The sequence below is a fragment of the Urocampus carinirostris genome, chromosome 2 (assembly GCF_059441175.1).
Source record: "Urocampus carinirostris isolate Australia breed hairy pipefish chromosome 2, RoL_Ucar_1.0, whole genome shotgun sequence".
NCBI classification, from domain to species: Eukaryota; Metazoa; Chordata; class Actinopteri; order Syngnathiformes; family Syngnathidae; genus Urocampus; species Urocampus carinirostris.
Window position 1 is genome coordinate 66,260,008 of NC_142350.1, and position 24,852 is coordinate 66,284,859.

General features: G+C 41.6%; 2 protein-coding genes across 5 annotated transcripts; one reads left to right on the plus strand and one right to left on the minus strand.

Moving 5' to 3' along the window:
* Positions 1-300: 300 nt before the first annotated feature.
* mettl25b (methyltransferase like 25B) lies at positions 301-12,810 on the minus strand. The gene is made up of 8 exons (XM_088327552.1): positions 12,299-12,810; positions 12,094-12,215; positions 9,172-9,388; positions 9,042-9,104; positions 7,770-7,910; positions 4,157-4,788; positions 790-974; positions 301-721 (listed from the first exon to the last, which is right to left on the minus strand). Exons 1-8 carry the CDS (start codon positions 12,407-12,409, stop codon positions 636-638), a joined length of 1,557 nt encoding a protein of 518 aa, XP_088183678.1. The 5' UTR covers positions 12,410-12,810; the 3' UTR covers positions 301-635.
* Positions 12,811-13,013: 203 nt separating this feature from the next.
* isg20l2 (interferon stimulated exonuclease gene 20-like 2) lies at positions 13,014-20,656 on the plus strand. Of its 4 annotated transcripts, XM_088327555.1 has the most exons (5): positions 13,041-13,058; positions 13,158-13,275; positions 13,492-14,108; positions 16,047-16,247; positions 19,971-20,656. In XM_088327555.1, the coding sequence occupies exons 3-5, from the start codon at positions 13,545-13,547 to the stop codon at positions 20,061-20,063; spliced, it is 858 nt and encodes a 285-aa protein (XP_088183681.1). In that variant the 5' UTR covers positions 13,041-13,058; positions 13,158-13,275; positions 13,492-13,544; the 3' UTR covers positions 20,064-20,656. The 4 variants fall into 4 exon arrangements, with proteins under 4 accessions (XP_088183679.1, XP_088183680.1, XP_088183682.1 ...); XM_088327553.1 differs by having other exon boundaries at positions 13,014-13,275; XM_088327554.1 differs by having other exon boundaries at positions 13,014-13,266.
* Positions 20,657-24,852: the final 4,196 nt, after the last annotated feature.

The window sequence follows — 24,852 nt, forward strand, 5'->3', positions numbered from 1 at the left end:
AGCAAGATGCGATCACTAAAAACACATTTAAATATAAAATAAACATAAAAATATGGTGATAAGATAAATAAAAAAACAAGAAACTTGAGCTGGGAAATTATTTCTAAACATTTTTCACGGAGCGTGGGCCTCGAAAATGTTTTGATAAAAAAGTGAGCTCTGGATCAAAAAAAGTTGAGAAACACAGCGTTAGACAACGGAACACCAGTTTGCTGTATTGCAGTGTTTGAAATAACATCTGCCCAGACGACCAGAAGTTTGAGGGTTCTTGCAATAAAATGTTATTTTACCCCCAAAAAAAGCCGTTTTTCTCAGTTTTATTGGAAGTGAGTATTTTCAAGAAATCTTCAACTGTTGTTTACTACACAATGGTTAAAGCTAGAAGCACATTTTTTTTTCAATGAAGGAGAGGGTTCAAGATTTCTCTTGAGGTGTCCTATTCCTATACAGCTACAGAGCAAAATTTTCGGGAGGCCTTCAAAAATAAGCCAAATGGCAAAAATTGGCTGGCACCAGCTCTTCCCATGAGAGAACTTTCTAGCATTGAATGAGTTAATCGTGTATATTTTGGCTGGTGTGACTTATACTCCGGAGCGACATAAAGTCCAGAAAATACAGTAATCATTTAAGGACTTTTATGATGGAATCTTTCGAGCCACCAGCACAAAGTTCCTCGGCGAAAAACTTGGGTCGAACAGAGGAATCAGCTGACTCTGCACCTCTGTGGAGACGATACCAGGAGTCAGAACTTGATCGTGTTTCTGCACATAGCCGTTTATGCTAGCTCACGGTTCTCCTGAAGGTAGATGATGCGGTCCAGCAGCAAGAGAGTCTCCACGACAGGAGCCAGTAGCAGTGCCAGACTGAAGAAGATCACCACCCGACCCTGCTGCGCTAGCATGACATTCAAGCGCTCCTCGTCAAAAGGAAGTGATGAGGGGAGGCCCAAGCGCGCCAGACCCAATTGAGCGTACCTGACACATAACATAGAGGGAACCATAAGGAGTGTTTGTATATACATATGATTTTTTTGATATCTAACAAGCATGATGGCCGGGCATTCTACTTGAGCGAGGTTGTTGGGGCCGTGGTTATTTGAAAAAGCACCGGGAAACAAATAGGGAGTGCCATAGATCCGCATAGCCGCATGCATCTCCAGAGTTGCTTGTACACAAAAGCAGATAATTATGGATTTTGTTGGTCGCCTAACTCTTGAAGCCCATCTTCCAAAAGTAAGTCAAACTTAACTTTATTTTTCCTTATAGAGTATCCGAGCCTTAAGCATACTTATATAAACCTTAAACATACAAAATATAGCACTGAAGCAACTGTGCCAATCAAATAGTTACTAGTAAATCATAAATGGACTGCATTTCTATAGTGCTTTTAACCAGTCACTGAAGCACTTTACAATGTACTTCCATCATTCCCATTCACACACACTCTCACACACCGATAGGAGAGTCAACCATGCAATGCTGCCTACCAGGAGCATTCGGGGTTCAGTGTCTTGCCTAGGGACTATCTATCTATCTTGGTCATATGCCTCGAGAGGGGTGACGGACAGCAAGACAAACATACAATAACAAAGGAAATAAAAAAGAAAAAAATAGCAAAAAACACACACAAAAAAATCTGGACCATGGCCAACCCAAATGCCCAAACAAGTTAGGCACCTCGGCACCTAAGTTGGTCATGCTTTCGTCCTTCCAGATGAAACGAGACACTAGAAAGTGGTCGTGTCACTCGGGTCAGGGTGACAGAATACACTCTTCTGTCCAACAGCAGGGCCCGACAGCTTTCGCTGGTTTACCCCTGCTGCATCATACGGGTGCCCTGCCCATCCCTTAGAACGCGTCCAAACATCCCACTATCCTTTTACAACACCTCTCCACTCATTCCTTGCACCAACAAGAGCTCTAACTTCCAATTAATTTAGACCTCTTTCCTGCAGAGCACTTATAACACTATCCATTAACGTCAATCGCGGCTTTCCTCTTGGTCTCCTTCCATTTACTCCTGCTCTGTAGATCTTCTTCAACATTCGCTCCTCATCCATCCTCTCCATGTGTCCAAACCAACCGAATACTCTCTTATCCACACGCTTGCTCAGTTCCACTACTACTCCAGTTCTGTCTCTCACAATTTCATTTCTCAATCTATCCAATCTTGTCACTCCTAACATACTCCTCAAACACTTCATCTCAAAAACATTTCATTTCCTTCTTAAAACTGCGTTCAGGCTCCAAGGACACTTTGACATTTAATTCGGAGGATCCGGGAATCGAACCTGCACCTAGTTCCTGAGCTACTGCCGTCCCAAATGATGAACGTCACTGTGCCTGACATGCAGTGATTAATGCAAAAAGTGTTTTGATTGTCAATTAGATAGACCCCGCCTTTTTTTCTATAATCCCCTTTTCCCTTTGATTTGTCAATTGTTTATTAAAGCTGTTGATCTTAAATGCATTAAAACTTTGTATATGATGACCAATGTTCCCTGTAATTTTCCACGGTTCTGAGCGTTCACACAAAGTCGGTGAGCAACGCTTGAAACAACAGTGAGCAACCATAATCCCAAGTGTGGCCACTAAATCATTATCAAACATGTCCAAAACTTGACATCAAGTTTCCGGCAATGCAAAAAAAAAATCACTTTTGAATGAATTGAATAATGTATTTTTGCAAAGGTTGTACGGCCTACAAACGTCATCTGTTTTTACAACAATTCTGTCACAAGATTACCATTTCTTTTTATTTCTTGATATATTTTGTCGCATAATATTAACATTTTTGGGGGCTTATTTAGTCGGTTGTAAGATACAGAACTGTATTTCATCACATTTTTTAAGTGGAAGTACAATGTTGGCAACAAGATTCACTTGATATCATTGGAAATGATTTGAATGCAACATAAACTTTTTCTTCTTTTTTCCGTGTTTTTTTTTCTACTTTTTTTTTAATTACTTTAAAAAAACCCTCATTGTGTTTACTTTTTCCAAGCTGTTACTTTTTTCTTTTTGTTCTCAATTTACTTTTTTCCTTCATTTCTTTCTTTTCATTTTTTCTGGCTTTTTCTAGATTTGTCCTTCTTTTGTTCTCTTCCTTTTGTTTCTTTTTTTCTCAGCTTTTCACTACTTTTTCATTTTGGTATTTTTTTCTTTTTTGTTCCTTTAAGTCACAGGTGTCAAACAGGCGGCCCGCGGGCCAAATCAGGCCCGCTAAGGGATTGAATCCGGCCCGCGAGACAACACTCAGAGAAGCGCAAGAGAAAAATGAGCTGCAGGTTGAAATATGTCCACTTGATGTTGCCAAAGCCAGGTGCCTCGAACAAAGACACTGTACTTGTATTTATTTCTCTCTCTCTCTCTTTTCCACCCCTTTTCTCCCACTCTCTGTCTCTTTCTCTCTCTGTGTCTTTTTAACTTCCTTTTGTCCTTTTCTCTTTCTCTCTTCCTACCCTTCGCGCTTTGTTTTCTCTTTTCTCTCCTTCTGTCTTTCTATTTCTCTTTGGATTTCTTTCTTCCTCTGCCTTTTTCTTTCCCCTCTCTCACGACTTTTTATCTCTTTTGTTTCTCACACTCTCTCCCTCTCTCCCTTTTTCTTTCTTTGTCCTGCCCTCTCTCCTTTTCCCTCCCTCTTTCTCTTTTTTCTTTATCTCTTTTTTTTCTCTTTAATCTACTAGTCCGGCCCCCGACAGAATGATTGTCCTAGCGTGTGGCCCCCGAGTTCAAATGAGTTTGACACCCCTGCTTTAAGTCTATCTGTGCATCATTTTACATAATATTTGGTCATGTTGGGATTAAAGAAGCAAAAACAACCTTTTAGTGAGCTGAGCCGAAGAAGCCGGTTCTTGACAAAGTCTACTAACTTTACTCAACTTCGTTCTCCTTCGACTCGACTTCAAAATACCGCATTTAGGACACAACGTCAGGGGAACCCGTGTATTTTGACCTTCATGCACTGTAACTTTGACTTAATTCGCTTCTTAATTAGCAATTTCGAGCCCTGATTTTTGTGAGCTGGCTAGATTTTCTTGTGCGCTGAGAATGTGCAAGCAGTTAGCAGCTTAGAGAGAACACTGATGATGACCAGTGGAAAAAAAGAAAAATATCAATCAATCAATACTTAATTTGGTAGTGTTTAGTCAACTCACTCTCTGAAGCTCAACAAGTGAGCTTTCTTCACCGTCTGTATTCCAGCCCTACGCAAATCCGGCCGGTAGTCGGTGATGAAGACCTCCAGCGTGGCACGGTAGCAGTGCGTCCTCAGAAGAGCGCTTTCCTCACGTAGCCGTTCCACGTAGTCTTCCATAGCGTGACATGCTGCTTCTCGGGCCTTGTAGGACAACTGATGTCCCGGCAGATCCCTCACGTGGACGCTCATCGGGTATCCGAAGTCCCGGACGAGCGTCTCGGTGTCCAACTGTGACGGATGGGAGGGTCTGAGCATTCCCGGTGGGGCGGGTTCTTCTTTGGTGGTCAGCTTCATGTAACAGCATGCCACAGAAGTGATGGCGCGTATGTGTGGACATTTGACAAAATGACGAAGGAGGGTGGGGCTGAGGTCCCCGCATGCATGAAGACCAGTGAGGACCGTGTCCTGCCACTTGAGGACCTCCGCTTCTGGGGATCGGTGTCTTTTTTTGCAGGGAGTTACTGGACCTTCACCATCAGAGTTGTCCATGGCCAGTTGTTGCATGAAGATCTCCCAGGATGCCTTGGGGTCGACCCAACCGGTCACGTGGCGAGGAGACGCTACGGAGGGTGGAGACTCAGATGGAGACGTCTAATAAGGATGCAATTTTTGAGAAGACAGATCACAGGACGAAAATAATACGGTGAATTGTTTGAGGTGTCCTTGCAAAGTTGAAAGTAGAATATTTTTTATATTAAAGAGAGTGTGTAATATTTAGTGCCTCCTAGTGGTGCAAATTTTTTTTTATCCAGTAAAAACAAAAACATTGATTTAAATACTGTTGTGGATTAACTGTAAGTCAGCAGCCTTGGAGTTGACAATAGCCTATTGTGTGCAGACATCTGATTGCAGGAAGTTGTTATGCTGAGCGAGCCGGCCGGAAAACACATAGTTTGTCTTGAACACACTACAAATGCAAAAGAGAAACGATGAACGTTGCTAAACGAATGCTGAATAAAGAGCGTTCCCTCTCCGCCATATTTCTGTCTCTGCGTATATTTTGGGGCGACGCCCAACGACGTCGTATCCAAAATAAGTGGCGCCCAATATTACACATGGGAACTTTAACAATGTGTTCACAATTCCCAACTGAGATCAAAGGGCTCTTACAGTATTTTTTTTGTACCCTGCCCGTTTTTTTTTACTTTTAGCAAAGCCATTTGAGGCGGAACACGTTAGGTAGGAAGAATGGGTGGCGGGGGGGTGTACTGGAGTGTAGGAAGTCATGACAAGATGTTATTGCAGGAAGTTGTTATGCTGAGCAAGCCGGCCGGAAAAAACATTCAGTTTGTTTTGAACACACTATAAATGCACACGTGAAAAGAGAAACGATGAACGTTGCTGAACGAATGCTGAATAAAGAGCGTTCCCTCTCCGCCATATTTCTGTCTCTGCGTATATTTTGGGGCGACGTCCTCTCCAAAATAAGTGGCACCTAATATCACACATGGGAACTTTAACAATGTGTTCACATTGCCCAACTGAGTTCAAAGGGCCCTTATAATATTTTTGTACCCCACCCATTTCTTCTTTTACTTTCAGAAAAGCCGTTTGAAGCGGAACACATTAGGTAGGAAAAATGGGTGGCGGGGGGAGTATTGGAGTTTGACTTGCGTATTTTTTTTTTATGTGTTAATGTAGCATGAAAATAGTGTAAGTGATAAAAGCCTACTCCAAGTACAATCCAAACACCAACCAAACCCAAAGAAATATGAAAAAAGAAGAGTTTATTAGAGCGCATTAAATAAATGCACGCACTAGCACGCGCAACATAAGGAGCTTGACAGGGGCTGCAATGATGACACAAGTCAGGAGATGGCAGCCGCGAGTGAAAAGGTTAAAATTCCGTACAACTCCTTTAAATGAATGGATTCTCCTAATTTATATTGAACAGTGCAGTAGACCCCAGGGATACGTCATACCAGGCTTATGATTTTTCCACTTAACGGTGTGGACTAAGATGTTTGTTCTGCCCCTCTTGATGGCATTTTTTCCACTATTACACAAATGATTTTGCATTGCCGAAAAATCTACAAAATTCAAAATTAGTTATGCATCTAAGATGCCTGTCTGGTATTGGATGAAGTCATAAAATGGTGGTCTGCTATTGGTTGGCATCATGAAAAGACCTTTCTCTTTCTTTGCTTTCTCATTTGTTCAGAATTTTGTGTGCGTCATGAAAATGTACATTGCTGTTTGTGTTATGGACTGTATTTGCTATGGGTCCAAAGGTTTGCAGTAACGCTAAAGAGAAAAACAAAATCATGATAACCATGGAAACAAAGCTCGCGATTATTAAGGAATACGAAGAAGGCAAGCAAATCGCTACACTTGCTAAGTTGCATGGCCGTAATCGATCCATCATTGGGACATTTATTTAAATTAGGAAGTAAATGAGCAAAGATATCCTTGCAAGTGGATGTTTCAAAATCAGTTTCATTTTTAATCCATTGGGGTTGTCTCCTCGCCCCCATATGCACTTGCTACTCCACTCAACTGCCTCAAATTACATCACACCAAAGATCAGTCAAATTTGACTTTTCCTCAACATGTATATATACAGTGGCTTGCGAAACTATTTGGCCCCCTTGAACTTTGTGCTGACGGGAAGTGGGGTAAAGGTGAGTGAGACCTGTTGTCGCGGCGGACAATAGTGGATATATATTTTTCCCGCCCTTACCTTTGGAAATATAGACTTTTTTTCCTTGGATTAGTTTCAACGGGTACCCGGACTCTGCAGGTCTGCATCAAACCTTAAGTACCGGTATCATTTTCTGTTCATTTTGCCGGCTGTAGTTTTTGGACTGTGTACTTTACATTTAGTTACAATCGCGGGACTCAAAGCCGAGATTGGGCTAATTATGTGATTGTGTTACATGTTTTAATGTGGGCGCATGCGGCTTATATACAGGTGCGGCTTGTGTAAGTACAAAATCGGTTTTCCTCTTAAAATGTGGTGGGTGCGGCTTATAATCGGGTGCGCTCTATAGTCCGGAATTTACAGTAAGTATTTTAACATTGAAGAAGAATGTTATATGATAATGCCTTAATTAGGAATTAAAAAAACACAAAGAATAAAACATTTTATAATCTTTTATATGTATACTCACTCATTGTGAAACCCGGGCTTGTTTAGATGAACGCGGAGTCGATATCCTGGCAGGAATCGATGGAAGACACAGTTCTCATTTCTTCTCTCACTAATTCGCTTGTCTCCAAGCATAAGGCGAGAAGCAGCGGATGCCGCTTATGGTATTAAAGAATACTACGCGCTTACTCTGTCAGGCGCTAGACCGCACTGGCATACAAATTGGATTACTTCCCATGGCACAACTGACAATATCTGCGGCGCAGTTGTTTGAAAAACACGGCTATATACTATTTTATTACTTTGTTTTTATGTCGGGTACCGGGGAAGAAGGACTAATTATCGTCGGATTCTATTCCCTTTTTGACAGTCCACACCTAAGAAGGGATTATGGTCGTATCCCAGGGGTCTACTGTAGTTTTGTTAAAACTCAAAAGTGAATTTGATTACACTCAGTAAACATGACATATTTAATTGAAATTACCAGTTTTTTCCGCCGATCTTTCTCCAAAGCACACATCAGCTCTCCATCGAACTTATTCGCCATAGCAACGAGGTTGGGGTCGGCTTCGATGGCCGTCACTGGCAAGCCGAGACCGAATGACAGATAGCGAGTCAGGTGACCCTGTTTTAAATTTTGAAAAAATGTTGATTTACGACCATATATCTTTATGCAGTGTTGACTTTTGTTCAATGTTCCCTCTAATTTTCCACGGGTCTGAGCATTCACACACAAGTTGGTGAGCAACGCTTGAAACAACAGTGAGCAACAGCAATCCCAAGTGTGGCAACTAAGTCATTATCAAACTGTCCAAAACTTGACATCAACTTACATTTTGATGAGTTTTTCGGCATTGCAAAATTATTATTCACTTTTGAATGAATTGACTAATGTACGATTGCAAAGGTTGTAGGGCCTACAAACGTCGTTTGTTCTTACAATTCTTTCACAAGATATCCATTTCTACTTTTTTTCCTGATATCTTTTGTCGCATAATACTAACATTTTTGTGGGCTTATTTAGTCGGTTGCAGGATACAGAACTGTATTTAATCACATTTTTAGTGGTAGTACAATGTTGGCAACAACAATTACTTGATATTATTGGAAATTATTTGAATGCAACACACACTTTTTCTTCTTTTTCCGTGTTTTTTTTCGTTTTTCTTAAATTCATTAAAAAAAATCTCATTGTGTTTATTTTTTCCTAGCTGTCACCTTTTCTTTTTGTTCTCTATTTACTTTTTTCCTTTGTTTCTTTCTTTTTTTTTTCTGAATTTTTCCCTTTTTTTCTCTTCCTTTTTTTTCTCAGCTTTTCACTACTTTTTCATTTTGGTATTTTTTTTCTTTTTTGTTCCATTCCCCCCTTCTTTTAAGTCATTTTGTGAATAATTTTACATAATATTTTGTCATGTTGGGCTTAAAGAAGCAAAAACAACCTGAAGAGCCGTTTAGTGAGCCGAGCCGAAGAAGCCGGTTCTCGAAAAACTCTACTGACTTTACTCAACTTCTTTCTACTTCGACCTTGACTTCAAAATATCGCATTTAGAACACAGCGTCAGGGGAACCCTTGTATTTTTACCTTCATGCACTGTAACTTTGACTTAATTCGCTTCTTAATTAGCAATTTTGAGCGCTCATTTTTGTGAGCTGGCTAGATTTTCTTGTGCGCGCAAACTCTCTGGGTAGTGCGCAATTGCGCACACACGCAGCTTAGAGGGAACATTGCTTTTGTTATTTGAATAATTCAAGCTACCTGTCCAGAACCAACATCCACAACTTGGTGGCACTCGGTCTGCTCACATAGTTCTTTGACCAGCTACAATGCAAAAACCAGAGAAAACGATGAGGCACTTGATTTCCAAGACAGTTTTTTGATAGAGTACCTTGCCAAGCTCACGGATCTCGTGCTGTTTCTTGGGCTTGACATGCTTGCGGAAGGCGTGCGCCAGTAGCGAGCTCTGGTTCAGGTTCTCATGGAATTCTTCTGGTTTTGCCCGATTGTTCGGGCACGTTTGTGAGTGCCGGGACTTTCTGGGAAAGGCGAGAGAGTGAGCGGTCGCCTGGAACGCCAAGAGAGACAGTGGCCACACTGTAGGATACCTGAAGGAAGATACGGTTTTACGTTACTCAGATTTGTCTCTTTGGGGACAATAGTTGCAACCGAGGAGGTCAAATCCAAGTTTTGTCATGCATTGGCGTGCGATAGCATAGCAGAGCCATCGACATTATAAAAGACACTGCGGACCCCAACCATTACCTTTATAAGCCTTTGCCCTCTGGAGGGCGCTACAGGTCCCTCAAAACAAGGACAAACAGGCTAAGAATCAGCTTAAACCCCAGGATCATCACCACCAAAAACAAACACACAAAACACATCTTGCCACTTTTGTTGATTGATAGATAGATAGATAGATAGATAGATAGATAGATAGATAGATAGATAGATAGATAGATAGATAGATAGATAGATAGATAGATAGATAGATAGATAGATAGATAGATAGATAGATAGATAGATAGATAGATAGATAGATAGATAGATAGATAGATAGATAGATAGATAGATAGATAGATAGATAGATAGATAGATAGATAGATAGATAGATAGATAGATAGATACTTTATTCATCCCTGAAGGGAAATTCACATTTCCAGCAGCATCCCTGAGCTGAGAACAATACAATAGTAAAGCAAAAAGAATACAATATACAATTTTTTTGGTTTTTGCACAAAACTGTAAAATAAGGGTGGTTAGTGCGCAGACCCACGGTGCGGAGGTACAGGGTTCAATTCCAGCTACCGCAGCCTTCCTGTGTGGAGTTATGAATAACCTATATTTTAGGTTGACAATATCTGGGTATTATTTGTTATTGCAACATCCATTTTGGCCTGGTCATCAGGGAAGGGGGTGGATATTGCCAGCTCTGTTATTAGTATATTTACGTATTAAATGGTAAATGCATTTAAATTGCGCTTTTCAAGTCAATGAAGACCTCACAAAGTGCTTTACAATGTGCTTCACACTTACCCATTCACACACACACACTCACACAGCAAAAGGGAGTCATCCATGCAAGGCAGCCACTTGGGGGCTTATTGGGGGCAATAGGGATTCAGTGTCCAAGGACACTTCGACATAGGAGGAGCCGGGAATCAAACCTGCGACCTCTTGATCCCAAGACGAGCGCTCTACCTAGCTAATGCCGCCTTATTACTGATTGATTTGCTGACTAGGGCAGCTTGGCGGGGCAGGGGTTAGCACGTGTGCGGTGCAGTTCTGAGGTCATAAGATCGAACTTTCCTGTGCGGAGTTTGCATGTTCTCCCATAGCTTGCGTGGGTTGCCTCCGGGAACTCCGGTTTCCTCCCATATTCCAAAAACATGCATTTCAGGTTAATTGGCCGGTCCAAATTGTCCCTAAGTGTGAATGAGCGGGTGAGTTGTCTGTCTCTGTGTGCCCTGCGACTGGCTGGAAACCAGTTGAGGGTGTCCCCTGCCCACTGCACGATGATAGCTGGAATGGGCTCCAGCACCCCCGCGGCCCTACTAAGGATAAGCGGTGCAGATAATGGATGGATGGATGTATTTTCTTACTAATTCTTTTGTTTCCAGAGATTTTCTATTGTGAAACCCAGTGCAGCCTAAGGTCACACTGACCCTATCTCCAATGGGATCCAAATGAAATCAATTTGAGAACCCTGGTGTAGCTTGAAGTATTTATCGAGTGCAATGAAGATTTTCACTGAGTGAGCTTCAGGCCACGCCGGTCTGAATGCAAATATTTCGTTTAGTTCTGTTGATAACAGGACTCTGACGGAGGAGGCCAGACGCACAAGGACAGACATAGCGACGCTCTTCTCCGAGATGGTGGGGCCACGTGGGGGCTTTTCTCTGGCCCGCCCATGGGAGGAGCCGACACGCCAGCTTGGAAGAAAGGCGTGGGCAGAGGAAGAACTTCAGAAGATTGGAGAAGATCGATCGAGAGGGAAAAACGAGAGAAAGCTCGACGAAGACTGGAGCGACACTAATTCGATGGAGTACACTTAGTTTAATACTTTAAGAAATTAAATCTTCCCCCGTGTGGAAATGCCGTTCTCTTGTCCGTCTTTTCACAAAAAGAAACGAGCATGCAATGTTAGGTGGTTGTTTGGTTAATGGAGTCAGATCGAACTCGTTCGAACCATTTGGTAAACGATTCATTTTAATAGTTTATTTTATGGGGCGGCAGTGGCTCAGGAGGTAGAGCGCTCGTCTTTGGATCAAGAGTAACAGAGTAGGAATTTGATTGTTTTGAATGTTTTTTTTTGAATTCTCACAAAATCTGTGTTTTTGTTGTATTACTGTTAATATTCCGGTACCTCATTCAATTGTTAAGTCATGGGCGTCTGCGACTGTCTTTTTCGTTTGGCACTTTATGGGCTTCAGCGCTTGCCGTAGTGTCAGCCAATTTGCACCGCGCTGAAGATAATTGCAGTCGTGAACAGATGTCCTGACTTTTGTATTGTTTTGTTTACTGAATGCAGGCAATAAACCGAGTGACTGTGAAACCTTGTGTCGCGCATGAAAGAGGGTCGTTACACAAGAGATCGCAGTTCGAATCCCGGCTCCTCCGTGTTACATGTAGAAGTGTCCTTGGGTAAGACACTGAACCCCTAAAACCCCCAATAAGCAGGTTAGCGACTTACATGGCTGCACGGCCGCTATTGGGAAAATGTGAAGCACACTGTAAAGCGCTTTGGGAAGTCTTGACTTGAATAGCGCTTTATAAATGCAGATCATTTCATTTTCATTTCATTTATTTCTACCTCCTTTGTCCCTGTCCAGCATCCAGCAGCAGCAACTCGGCCACTTGAGGATAGGACAAATCCTGCAGAACAGACTGCCAGCTCTCAGGCAACTTGAACCACAAATCTTCAGTGAAGAACTCCTTTTAATACAAAGTAAAAACAGCATGTAGCCAATTTGGAGCGCCTCTACACAGTATTTATTAGTCAGATCGATGTTACTCACAATGATATAAGACTCAGACAAGTATGTGTACTGTGATAAAAAGGAAATTATTCTCTCGGCCAGTCCTTTTTGATCCTCTGGTGAAAGCTTGAGACTTGAAGTCTCCCACATTTTGTTTTGGTTGTGTTCAGTCCGAAGCTAGCAAATACCAACATACAAACGCTGAAAGTTTGAAAGTAAGCGAGCATTTAATTTTGGGGTGTACTTAAAACCATTAATTTCAAATTAAATTCGTATATATATGTATAGTAGACAAGTAACATTTGAAAGAATAACGATGATGGATTTTTTTTACTTGCTAGCTAGCTAGGTTTTCCCAAACAAACATTGTTGTGTTCAAGATCTTCAGGTAATTTTGAGAGGCTCAGCTGATATGGTAAACATAAGGGGTTTAATGCAAGTAGAATATGTCTAGTGATTATATAGTTTATTAAATGATAATGTTTCTGATTTATATCATCGCCATGCGTCCAATAGTTGGTATTAATCTATCTATACTGTCTATGCTACTTGATTCATCCTGAAGGCAACACAACCAGGAAGTAGATGGTTTTTATATACTTTAATACAACTCAAGTAGATACAATTAAAGCACTTCATTAAATTTACAATATTCAAAATACTCACACACAAAAATAAATAAGTAAAATTAATAAACTTATGTGGCAAAAAAAACTGTAAAAAAATAAATAAATGAAACAACCCGGAAGTAAACGTGTTCTTGCAGCAGCCCCACGTTGACACCCACACTATGCTAAAGGTTTGGTTTCTATTTTCTTTTTTATAATAATTACTAGTTAATATCAACACTGTCAAATTAGTTTTTTCTTTATGTACAAATAATGATGAGTGGTTCCAGGGTACCCACACGTCGTATCCGACGATTTATACTGTAATAATACGTGTTATTACGTCTGCTTGCAACACCGCCGTGCTGGTAAACATCAAAATCTCAACATGTTGACAAAGTAAGTCAAGTAAGTGTCAAAGTTATTTCTAAAGCTATTAATAAATAAATTCCTGAATGCAGTTATGAGATGGATTGAGCCTTTCGAACCTTCGAAAATGTAAACTTAAAAGGCTTTGTTAAGTTTCAACGAGCTCTCTGTTACCCCTGGTGGTCAAAGGGTGTATTGTTATTTGAAATTTGATATCTTGTATTTATGTATTTTCCTTTTTTGTTTTTGTTCCAGCTCAAAATCCTTGATTTTTCCAGTTGGCGTGATATGACCAAATAGCTGTCAAGATGTCTGGCATCCTGTTAAATCTCTCCTTGCCTAAAGACTCTTTATCAGCGGGATCATTGAAAACAAATCATCTAACCAGTAAACAAAAATTCATTCGAAACAAAAGCAAGAAACACAAAAAGTTGAAGAGGAAGAGGAAGTTGGAGCGAGCCGCCATTTTTACAACGGGTCCATCTGCAGCACCAAACCCTGTTTCATCCCAGGCATCGAGCTCCAACACGGATGAATTCAGCAAATGCAAAAAGAGGAAGTTAAGCTCGGACAGCACGTCAAATTCGTCACACGCTGCTACAAAAGTCTCAAAGCAAACCTATGAATCAAGTTCGGTGAGCAAGTGCCGATCATTGGAGTACCTCGCCTTGGACTGCGAGATGGTGGGCACAGGTCCCAAAGGAAGGGTCGGAAGGCTGGCACGCTGCAGCATAGTCTCCTACGAGGGCAACGTGGTCTATGACAAATTCGTTAAGCCCCCGGTGCCTGTCACCGACTACCGCACGAAATGGAGTGGCATCCGTCCTGGTGACCTTCTGACGGCTACACCCTTCTCCCAGGCCAGAACAGAGGTGGGGAAAACACTCAGATTGGATTTTTGCTTGCTTATGATTGTGCCCACTGACTCTCAAATAGGATTTTTTTTTTCAAATTTTGCATCGTAAGCTTGCAAGAATTCATATTTACAATGTTTCACTCAAACTGGTTATTTTCTTTAGACAAAAACTGATGCCAGCCTATTTTTCTTAAAGGAGCTGTACTGAATTTGGAACTTTGTTAGTCTCTGCCGCCTTCTGCTGGCTTCAAGTCATGATTGCAGTCTCAGTCAGCTAATTTATGATGCACGTGCAAGTACCTGCATTTCCAAGATGCGCTCAAAACAAGTCTTTGTTTCAATCTTTTTGGGGTTATGGGTTGGCGTTTGGACTTGAGTTCACCATTTTCATAATACACTGACAAATAAAAATTAAAAAAAACACGCAGGGACGAACAGGACAGCACTCTCCAGCATTCCTTCCAGGCCCCATTTATCAAACTTAATGTGGTCCACCCCGAACAGCTCTGATAAAAGTAAAATAAAAGGAGATGGGTGCAATGGAAGGGCAGCACGGTGGAGCAGTGTTTAGCGCGTGTGGTCACGGTTCTCAAGTTGTGAGATCAAACCTTCCTGAATGGGTTTCCTCCGGGCACTCTGGTTTCCTCCCACGTTTCAAAAACATGCATGTCAGGTTAATTGGCCGGTCCAAATTGTCCCTAGGTGTGAAAGAGCGAGTGAGTTGTCTGTCTCTGTTTCCCCTGCGACTGGCCGGCAACCAGTTCAGGGTGTCCCCTGCCGACTGCCCGAAGTTAGCTGAGATGGGCTCCAGCACCCCCGTGACCCTACTGAGGATAAGTGGTGCAGATAATGGGTGGGTGGGTGCAATGGAAAATAAAGCATGGGGTCTCCTATTTGGACATTGTTAACACGTACTTAATAGAGAAAATAGATAGCATACTCGACTCCTCCACCATGTACTTCGCAGCCAAAGATGAAAGATATCTTAACTTTTGTTCCAACCAAATAATTTAGCTGAGTTTTGGTGCTTTAAAATCAGCCAAATATGGGAGAATAATTTACCTTAACTTATTTTCCGGACTTTTTAAGTCACTTTTTTTTTTTTTCATTTTTGGCCATGGATGCGAATTTTTCCCTGATGCGACTTATGTGTAAAATTATTCACATACTATATCATTTCACATCTTATATTCACGCCAAACCTTGTGTGTGAAATTATTAATGCAGTATTACATCATCCATCCATCCATTATCTTCCACTTATCCGAGGTCGGGTTGCGAGGGCAGCAGCCTTAAAAGGGAAGCCCAGACGTCCCTATCCCCAGCCACCTCCTCCAGCTCATCCCACGGGATCCCGAGGCGTTCCCAAGCCAGCCGAGAGACATAGTCTCTCCAGCGTGTCCTGGGTCGCCCTTGGGGCCTCCTGCCGGTGGGACATGCCCGGAACACCTCCCAGGAGGCATCCTTATCAGATGCCCGAGCCACCTCAACTGGCTCCTCTCGATGCGGAGGAGCAGTGGCTCTATCGGATGACTGAGCTTCTCACCTTATCTCTAAGGGAAAACCCAGACACCCTGCGGAGGAAACTCATTTTACATGTTATTTTCACACTAAACTGCAAGACGGCGCTCTAGGCCTGTGTTGATAATTTACCAGAAATTTATAAAAATAACTGAGAAAAGCTGAACAAAAATGGCACAGGAAAGAAAATCATATTCTGCAGATTACAAGGCTTCGATATAGTACATGCTCTGGTTGTGTAACATTTCATCCTGAGGGAATTCCAACCTGAGAACATCAGCAAATTTTGACAAGCAGGGCATCTCGACCTCCATCGGTTAGTTACACCATCATTCATTGAAGGGTTACAGTATGACATTTATTAAAGTTAATACAACGTTGACTGCTTTTCTCCACAATAAACCTTTATCATCAACCCCAATCCAACCGACAGATCTTGAAGCTGCTATCGGGCAAGGTGGTGGTCGGCCACGCTATCCACCAGGACTTTCGAGTTCTAGAATACGAGCATCCACCCGCCTTGATCCGGGACACCTCGCTTTTCCCCCTGCTCAAGAAGTGGGCCGGCATTACGACGCCCGGGAATGCTTCGCTCAAAAAACTCACCAAAGCCCTCTTCAATCGTGACATCCAGGTATGAATTGCACTTAATTGACCGATACTGTATTTTTGGCATTATAAGGTGCACGAGATTATAAATGGCACCCCACTCAAAAATGTTTTTTGTCATATATTTTGATTTATAATGGAAACTATAAAGCTCATCAAATTGAGTCTACAGTAAGAGCTACCGTGTGTATAATCTTTTGTCTCTTTATACACTTACAACATACAATTGTGCAATGATTAATCAGTTGATACATAGCAATGATACAATTTGCAAAAGATTGTCTGCAACGGGGATCGAACCGTGGCAGTGAGAGTGTTGACACTTTACCACTTGACCACCAGTGGTACACATGACTTATGAAAAGACATCAAAGCGTATCTCGTTAACACTATTTTTACCCACGGTGCCAGAAACACAGATTTGCATAGTGCATTCTGATAGGTTGGACAGTTTCTCCACTTATTTACCTGTGCGTCAGTAACGTCTTGGTTTGATATGTAGAAGTTGTGTTGGGAAATAAACTATTAAAATGTATACCGTTTACCAAATTGTTCGAATTACAGTGGAACCTCGGTTCTCGACCATAATCCGTTCCAGAACCCTGTTCGAAAACCGATTTGGTCGATCACCGCAAATCGTTTTTCCCATTAAAAGTAATGTAAAATCATTTTAATCCGTTCCAACACCCTGAATGTTTACCATGAACGTAAACATGAAGCTAACCCAGGCTAATCGTACGTTCGCGTTAGCGTAATCTTCCGTACGAAAGATTATGCTAACATGAACGTGTAAAAATAAAAATGAATAGGATTTCTTCCCTTTGTGGTGGACGGTGGGGAGAGAAAAATCCTCAAAAGTTTTTCAACCTCTTCCAAAACTTGCGGCAGTTGCATGCTTATCGCGCTAACTTCCTTAGCCGCATCACTCGATTTCACAGCCTCCTTATTCTTTACTATCGTACTGATAGTAGATTTAGCCATGCTGTATTCACTAGCAAGATGGGAAATTCGTACACCTCTTTCATATTTAGCTATTATGTCTTTCTTGAAGGCAATAGTTGTACGAACAACTTGTCTTTTTTCACCTGTCCTGCTTGCACCGACCTTCTTCGGAGGCAGTAGCTCAGGAGGTAGAGCGATCGTTTTAGGATTAAGGGATCCCAGTTCGAATCCCGGCTTGTCCGTGTTACATGTCGAAGTGTCCTTGGGTAAGACACTGAACCCCCAATACCCCCAATAAGCAGGTTAGCGCCTTACATGGCTGCACAGATCACGGCCGTTATTGGGAAATGTGAAGCACACTGTAAAGCGCTTGGGGAAGTCATTGACTTGAAAAGCGCTATATAAATGCAGATCATTTCATTTCATTTCATAATTAGGGGCTAAAACACCCGTACGCCGCTCAGCATCGCACCCTAGCGTACCGGCGTTCGAACTCCGATTTTTTGACCGAACAGCGAAGCAAGAATTTCTCGAAATTTTTGGTCGAACACCGATTTGTCCGAACTGAGAGGCATTCGAAAACCGAGGTTCCACTGTAGTTATAGAACAGAATAGAAGAATAGAATTTACTTTTATTGTCATTCTTTGTAACCATGCATACAGAACGAAATGTCGACACACCTGACCTGTACAGATAAACTGTAGCGAGCCGATGCAGCCGCAGCCAAACAGGGCGCAGCCATTTTAGACCCAACTGCTGTGTTGGGAGTCATTAGGTGACCAAACCCCCCAATTCCAACCCTTAATGCCGAGCGCCAAGCAGGGAGGCAATGAGTACCAATGTTGTAAGTCTTAGGTATGACTCGGCCGAGGCTTGAACCAGCGACCTCCCAGTCTCGGAGCAGGCGCCCTACCATCTAGGCTACCGAGCTGGTAACAAAGTTATCTGACTCCATTAACATTCATTCACCAAACAAAGACAAGTGAAAAGACAAGACAAGAGACCGGCATTTCCACATGGGGTCAGATTTAATTTCTTAAATAATAAACTAAGAGAATTCCATCGAATTAGCTGAATTATTGTCGCTCAAGCTTTCGTCGAGCCTCTCTCTCGATTGTCCCTCTTGTTCTTCTGAAGTCCTTCCAACCCACGCCTTTTTCCCAAGCTGGCGTTTCGGACTCTCCCATGGGCAGGCCAGGAAAAGCCCCCACGTGGCTTCATCATCTCGCCTCGATGTCTGGACCCCGAGCAATTATCAAATCAGTGCCTGGCGTCCTGCGTCTCGGCCTTCTCCGACAGAGTCCTGTTATCAACTGAACTAAACAAAACTTTCGCATTCGGAACGGCGTGACCTGAAGCTCACTCAGTGACAATCTTCATTGCACTCGATAAATGTAATTTGTATTTGATCGTACAGAATATAAAATCCTTCAGTTGGTAAAAGAGATTGTATAGTGTTCTGTATCAAGACTTTTTGTTTTCTGTTTCTGGCTTTCGCTACGTTATTGATGCACAGGTGATGAGGTGGAGAGACTGTTTAACCAATTAGAATGCACTATGCAAATCACTGTTTCTGGCAACGAGAGTAAAAATAGTGTGCTAATGCGATAAGTTCTCGTGTTTTTTCGAATGACATCTGTATTACTGGTACTGTACTACTGGTAGTGTCGGTGCTCTCCCTGACACTTCCAGGTTTCGAATCCCGTTGCATACAATCTTTTTCGATTTGGGCTAGCGATGATTATCGATACATCAATCATTGCTCAAATACCGAAGAATACCGTAATACTGCGTATACGGTGGCTTGTGAAACTATTTGACCCCCTTGAACTTTGTGTCCTTTTGCCACATTTCAGACTTCAAGATATAAAACTGTAATTTCTTGTGAACATCAACAATAAGTGGGACACAATCATGAAGTGGAACACACTTTATTGGATATTTTAAAGTTTTTTAACCAATAAAAAACGAAAAAGTGGGTGTGCAAAATGATTCAGCCCCTTTACTTTCAGTGCAGCAAACTCTGTCCAGAAGTTCAGTGAGGATCTCTGAATGATTCAATGTTGATCTAAATGACGATGATGAATGGAATCCACCCGTGTGTAATAAAGTCTCTGTATAAATGCTCCTGCACTGTGATAGTCTCAGAGGTCTGTTAAGAGAGCAGGACAATCCAAAACATAAAGCAAAAGCTACAATGGAACGGTTCACCAAAAATTATATCAAGGTTTTAGAATGGCCAAGTCAAAGTCCAGACCTTAATCCAATTGAGAACCTGTGGAAAGAACTGAAAACTGCTGTTCGCAAACGCTTTCCATCCAACCTCACTGAGCTCGAGCTGTTTTGCAAGGAGGAATGGGCCAAAATATCAGTTTCTCGATGTGCAAAACTGATAGAGACATACCCTGAGCGACTGGCAGCTGTCATCGCAGCAAAAGGTGGCGCTACAAAGTATTAACTGAATCATTTTGCACACCCACTTTTTTGTTTTTTATTTGTTTTTTTTGTTTTTTTTAAATATACAATAATGTGTGTTCCACTTCATCATTGTGTCCCACTTTCTGTTGATGCTTCACAAGAAATGACAGTTTTATATCTTGAAGTCTGAAATGTGGCAAACGGTCACAAAGTTCAAGGGGGCCAAGTAGTTTTGCAAGCCACTATATAGGGCGCGCTGGGTTACAGTATAAGACAATTTAAAATCATGGCCAATTTGGGGATTTTAGGTGCACCTTATAGTCTGGAAAATACGGTAATTCGACGAGATCGAGTAACTGATATAGAGATGGATCTATTTGTCCTTAGACGGGGAACAAGGGCCACTCTTCGGTCGAAGATGCCCAAGCTACTATGGAGCTATTCAAGCACGCTGAGGACGAGTGGGAGAAATTGTTGTAGAAAAATGGACGATTGACTTATTACGTCATGTTTATTTGTATAGCCCATAATCACAAGACGTCTCAAAGGGCTGTACAGACTTTTATAAAACACAGTCCCCTGATCTAAAACTGACATGAGGGCAAGGAAAAACTCAAGACCTCAGTGTTTCATTACACACTTTTTCCAAAATTAACCACTGACCCTATTTGGCTGAGGATGATCAATAAGTCAATGTCACAAAGCAAAAGCTACAATGGAACGGTTCACCAAAAATTATATCAAGGTTTTAGAATCGCCAAGTCAAAGTCCAGACCTCAATCCAATTGAGAATCTGTGGAAAGAACTGAAAACTGCTGTTTGCAAACGCTTTCCATCCAACCTCACTGAGCTCGAGCTGTTTTGCAAGGAGGAATGGGCCAAAATATCAGTTTCTCGATGTGCAAAACTGATAGAGACATACCCTGAGCGACTGGCAGCTGTCATCACAGCAAAAGGTGGAGCTACAAAGTATTAACTGAATCAGTGATGGGTTGTTTACTTCAGTGTTTTTCAACCTTATTTGAGCCAAAGCACATTTCTTTTCGTTAAAAATAGTAGTACACCACCAGCCGGTGCCGGTGCCGGTACCATTCCGGTTAAAGTAGAAGAATAGAATAGAATAGAATACACCTTTATTGTCATTGTTACAAAATGGTTTGAACATATTGTGAACGAAATTGGGCATGGCACTCCAGGTTCAAATATTAGCAGTGAGGATGAAAGAGAACAAGAAGATAAAGGAGCAAAGAAGATAAGGTTTGTAAAACAAGGAGGATAAGGTTATAGTTATAATTTTACACAATATCCAAAAGAAAGATAGCTTTCGCTAGACCGCACAGGCGCACAAATTGGTGGCACAATATGAGAAAGAATTACTCTGCCGTGGCACAGTGGTTAAAAAACACCAGTTTGCCTTTTGTGTCAGGTTATTTTTCTGTCAGGAGACCAATCACAGCTCACCTTTTTTCACTGATATAGTGCCAAGATGGACAAGGAGATGGAGCAAAATAACAATGTTCTTTAGAATTCTATATTTAGCTCCATTGATATGATACTGTACAAAAAATATATTTTTTTTACGTTATTTTAAGATGTAGGTTATCAGAGTGAATACAATTCACCACTCCTTTAGAAATTTACATTGTTCGATTGATCATAAAAATGGTTATGATTCTCGTTGAGCTTTACTTTATATATGGTCACTAGATTTCAGTAGTAAAATGTGTAAATAGGAAATTTTTTTTTTCTTCTTATTCATTGTTTAAAGCAAGTGTGGGCAAACCGTGGCCTGCGGGCTACATGCCCATCAGGCTTTTTCATTCCGGCCCGCCATATACATATACAAGTACAGTCAAGTCAAGTCCTGTTTATTTGTGACACCCTTAATCACAAAGAGTCTCAAAGGGCTGCACAGACCACAGATTATTGCAAACCACAGACTATTATGACACCATCCCCTGATCTAAAACCTACATGAGGGCAAATAATACTCATATATTGTCAACATAAAATCTAGGTTATTCATATGCTATAGAATAGGAGTGTGTTTTAAGCTTAGATTTTAGCATTTCATTTAACATTTTAACAAGTTCAAAGCGGCGCTGCCACGAGCGGCTGCCTTTTCCAGCAGCCGCCCTATTGTTTTATTGTCTGCTCCTATCTTCGGTGTTTTTTCTTCCCGTTTTGACAACTACACTATGGATTACTTCTATCCTATGGGACATGGGTTTTAGCGCACAAAAAATGCGTGTATTCAAGGAATTTCAACTCCTTGCCCTGAAGAATTCTCGTGCCGGCGTGATGAAGGGGCCTATGGTGGAAGAAGAGCCGGAGCTAGCGAAGCGGCTAGCGGCGTTATAAGTCTTCGGTACCATCCGTAATCATGGTAAATGCGCACTCACGACCAAATAAGATCATCGAGTGCTGGTGGAAAACATCGAAGCGCACAGGGAGCGCAGTTGCTGTGTTTTGCGGAAACGTAGCTCACATTTAGCATTCCGGACGCTAACGTGTAGCCACCCGGAGCTACCCGGAGCTATCCGGCTTCAACGCCGCTAAACAAAGACACGAAAGCCGGGGGGAATCGGAGAGAAAGAGGACTTGCTAACACGAGGTGGTGTATCCCTGGATTTTCACAGAGAAAAGTTTTCCATCTGCCGCAGGGATGTCGAATTTTTGGACTGGCGTGACGTCATCCACTCCGCTACAAGCACCCCTAGGGCATCATGTTAATCTGTTAATAAACAACGGGGTAGACTGCTGGAAGTGTGAATTTCCTTACGGGGATGAATAAAGTATCTAGCTATCTATTTCCACTGAAGATCGAATCTCAGAGGGAAGAGCATTCCACAGGACCGGTGCCCGAATGGAGAATGCCAACCTGCGGATTTCTTCTTGGCTCTTGGGATCACTAGTAGACCAGCGTTTTCAGAGCGAAGGCTTCGGACCGGAACATAGGGCGAAATGAAATCTGAAAGATATGAGGGAGCAAGTTCATGCATGATTTTGTATACTACCAACAGAACCTTAAAATCACATCTTAAGCTAACAGGGAGCCAATGCAGGTTCGCTAAAATCGGAGTCATGTGATCAAACTTTCTTGTCTTAGTTCAAAGCTTCGCTGCGGCATTTTGTACCAGCTGAAGACTCTTGAGTTTGAACTTCGGGAGACCGGAGAGTAGTGCATTACAGTCACCGAGACGGGAGGTAACAAACACATTAATTAGCTTTACATTCGACTGAGACAGCATAGAGCGAATTTTAGCAATACTGCGAAGATGGAAAAAAGCTGTTCTAGTAATATTCCTAACGTGTGTTTGAAAAGACAGATCGGGGTCCAACGAGACACCTTTATTTTTGACTGAGTCTCTCTGGGTGATATTACATTTGTAAATGTTCAAAGCCGTTTGTCGGCATTATCGTGTGTTTTGGAGTCAATATTTGACAAAGTTGGATTCTATGGATTGTCCTTGATGTAACAAAGCCATTTTGCGGACATTTAAATAAGTCGAAGACAGCCAGGGGACGTAATGGCGAGTTACGCCGGCTATATGGTTTTCAGGTACCTTCAGACTGATGGTGATGTTTCTCTGATGAGTATATTTTGAAATGGTCATATTTTGAATCCCAAGAGTTTAAGCTTTCCAATGATATGTGGCATGACCAATGTTCCCTGTAATCTTCCTTACGGGTCTGAGCGTTCACACAAAGTCGCTGAGCAACGCTTGAAACAACAGTGAGCCACCATAATCCCAAGCGTGGCAACTAAATCATTATCAAACATGTCCAAAACTTGACATCAAGTTTCCGGCAATGCAAAATGATTTTTCTCTTTTGAATGAATTGACTCGTGTACTATTGCAAAGGTTGTACGTCCTACAAACGGCGTTTGTTTTTACAATTCTTTCACAAGATATCCATTTCTTTTTACTTCCTGATGTATTTTGTCGCATAATATTAACATTTTTGGGGGCTTATTTCGTATTTTTTCCGAGCTGTTACTTTTTTCTTTTTGTTCTCTATTTACTTTTTTCCTACATTTCTTTTTTTCTGTCTTTTTTCAATTTTTTTCCTTCTTTTTTCTCTTCCTTTTGTTTCTTTTTTTTTCTCAGCTTTTCACTACTTTTTCATTTTGGTATTTTTTTCTTTTTTGTTCTTTTCCCCCTTCCTTTAAGTCATTTTGTGCATAATTTTACATAATATTTGGTCATGTTGGGATTAAAGAAGCAAAAACAACCCGAAGGACCCGATTCCTTTTAGTGAGCCGAGCCAAAGAAGCCGGTTCTCGACAAAGTCTACTAACTTTACTGAACTTCGTTCTACTTCGACTCGACTTCAAAATACCGCATTTAGGACACAACGTCAGGGGAACCCGTGTATTTTTACCTTCATGCACTGTAACTTCGACTTGAGTCGCTTCTTAATTAGTAAATTTGAGCCCTAAATATTTGTGCGTTGGCTAGATTTTCTTGTGCGCTGAGAATGTGCAAAAGTCAAAACCTTATGGGTTTAAGGTACTGTATATTTTTAAAACTTTCTGTGTGCCGTCTTTCTTTGTAAATATCTCATGTTTTAATGAGGGCACACGTGGCTTAAAGTCAGATGCGGCTTGTGAATGTACAAATGTTTTTTCCTTTAAAAATCTATTGAGTGCGGCTTATAATCAGGTGCGCCTTTATAATCTAAATTTTACTGTAGTAAGTAAAGTACGACTAAGAAAATGTTTTTTTTTTTGGTGCCAACTTTATCCCCCCAGACTTCATGTGCGGAGTTTGTATGTTCTCCCCGTGATTTCGTGGGTTTCCTCCGGGCACTCCGGTTTCCTCCCACATTCCAAAAACATGCATGTCAGGTTAATTGGCTGGTCCAAATTGTCCCTAGGTGTGAATGAGCGAGTGAGTTGTCTGTCCCCGTGTGCCCTGCGATTGGCTGGCAACCAATTCAGGGTGTCCCCTCCCCACTGCCCGATGATTGTTGGGATGGGCTCCAGCACCCCCGCGACCCTACTGAGGATAAGCGGTGCAGCTAATGAGATGAGAACTCGTGTGTGTGTACAATAAATATACAACTACAGAAATACTACCAAATTACTACAAGACTAGATATCTATTTTAGTGCTTAAAAATAGGGCTCTAGTATATTATTTTGCTTATTCTCTGAAAAAGACAATAGCAACTGAGCTAAATTTAGCTTGCTTTCATGCAATTGACTTGCGTCAAAATTCAGCTAACACAATACATCCTGGCTTAATCCCTTATTTGGGTTTCGT

Coding starts and splice junctions, on each gene's coding strand:
- mettl25b (XM_088327552.1), bottom strand. CDS start 12,409: ATGTGGGAGACTTCAAGTCTCAAGCTTTCACCAGAGGATCAAAAAGGA. Junction 9,105..9,171: donor AGATCCGTGAGCTTGGCAAG/GTACTCTATCAA, acceptor TTTGCATTGTAG/CTGGTCAAAGAACTATGTGA. Junction 7,911..9,041: donor TGGATGTTGGTTCTGGACAG/GTAGCTTGAATT, acceptor AATTTAAAACAG/GGTCACCTGACTCGCTATCT.
- isg20l2 (XM_088327553.1), top strand. CDS start 13,545: ATGTCTGGCATCCTGTTAAATCTCTCCTTGCCTAAAGACTCTTTATCA. Junction 14,109..16,046: donor TCTCCCAGGCCAGAACAGAG/GTGGGGAAAACA, acceptor TCCAACCGACAG/ATCTTGAAGCTGCTATCGGG. Junction 16,248..19,970: donor TCTTCAATCGTGACATCCAG/GTATGAATTGCA, acceptor ATTTGTCCTTAG/ACGGGGAACAAGGGCCACTC.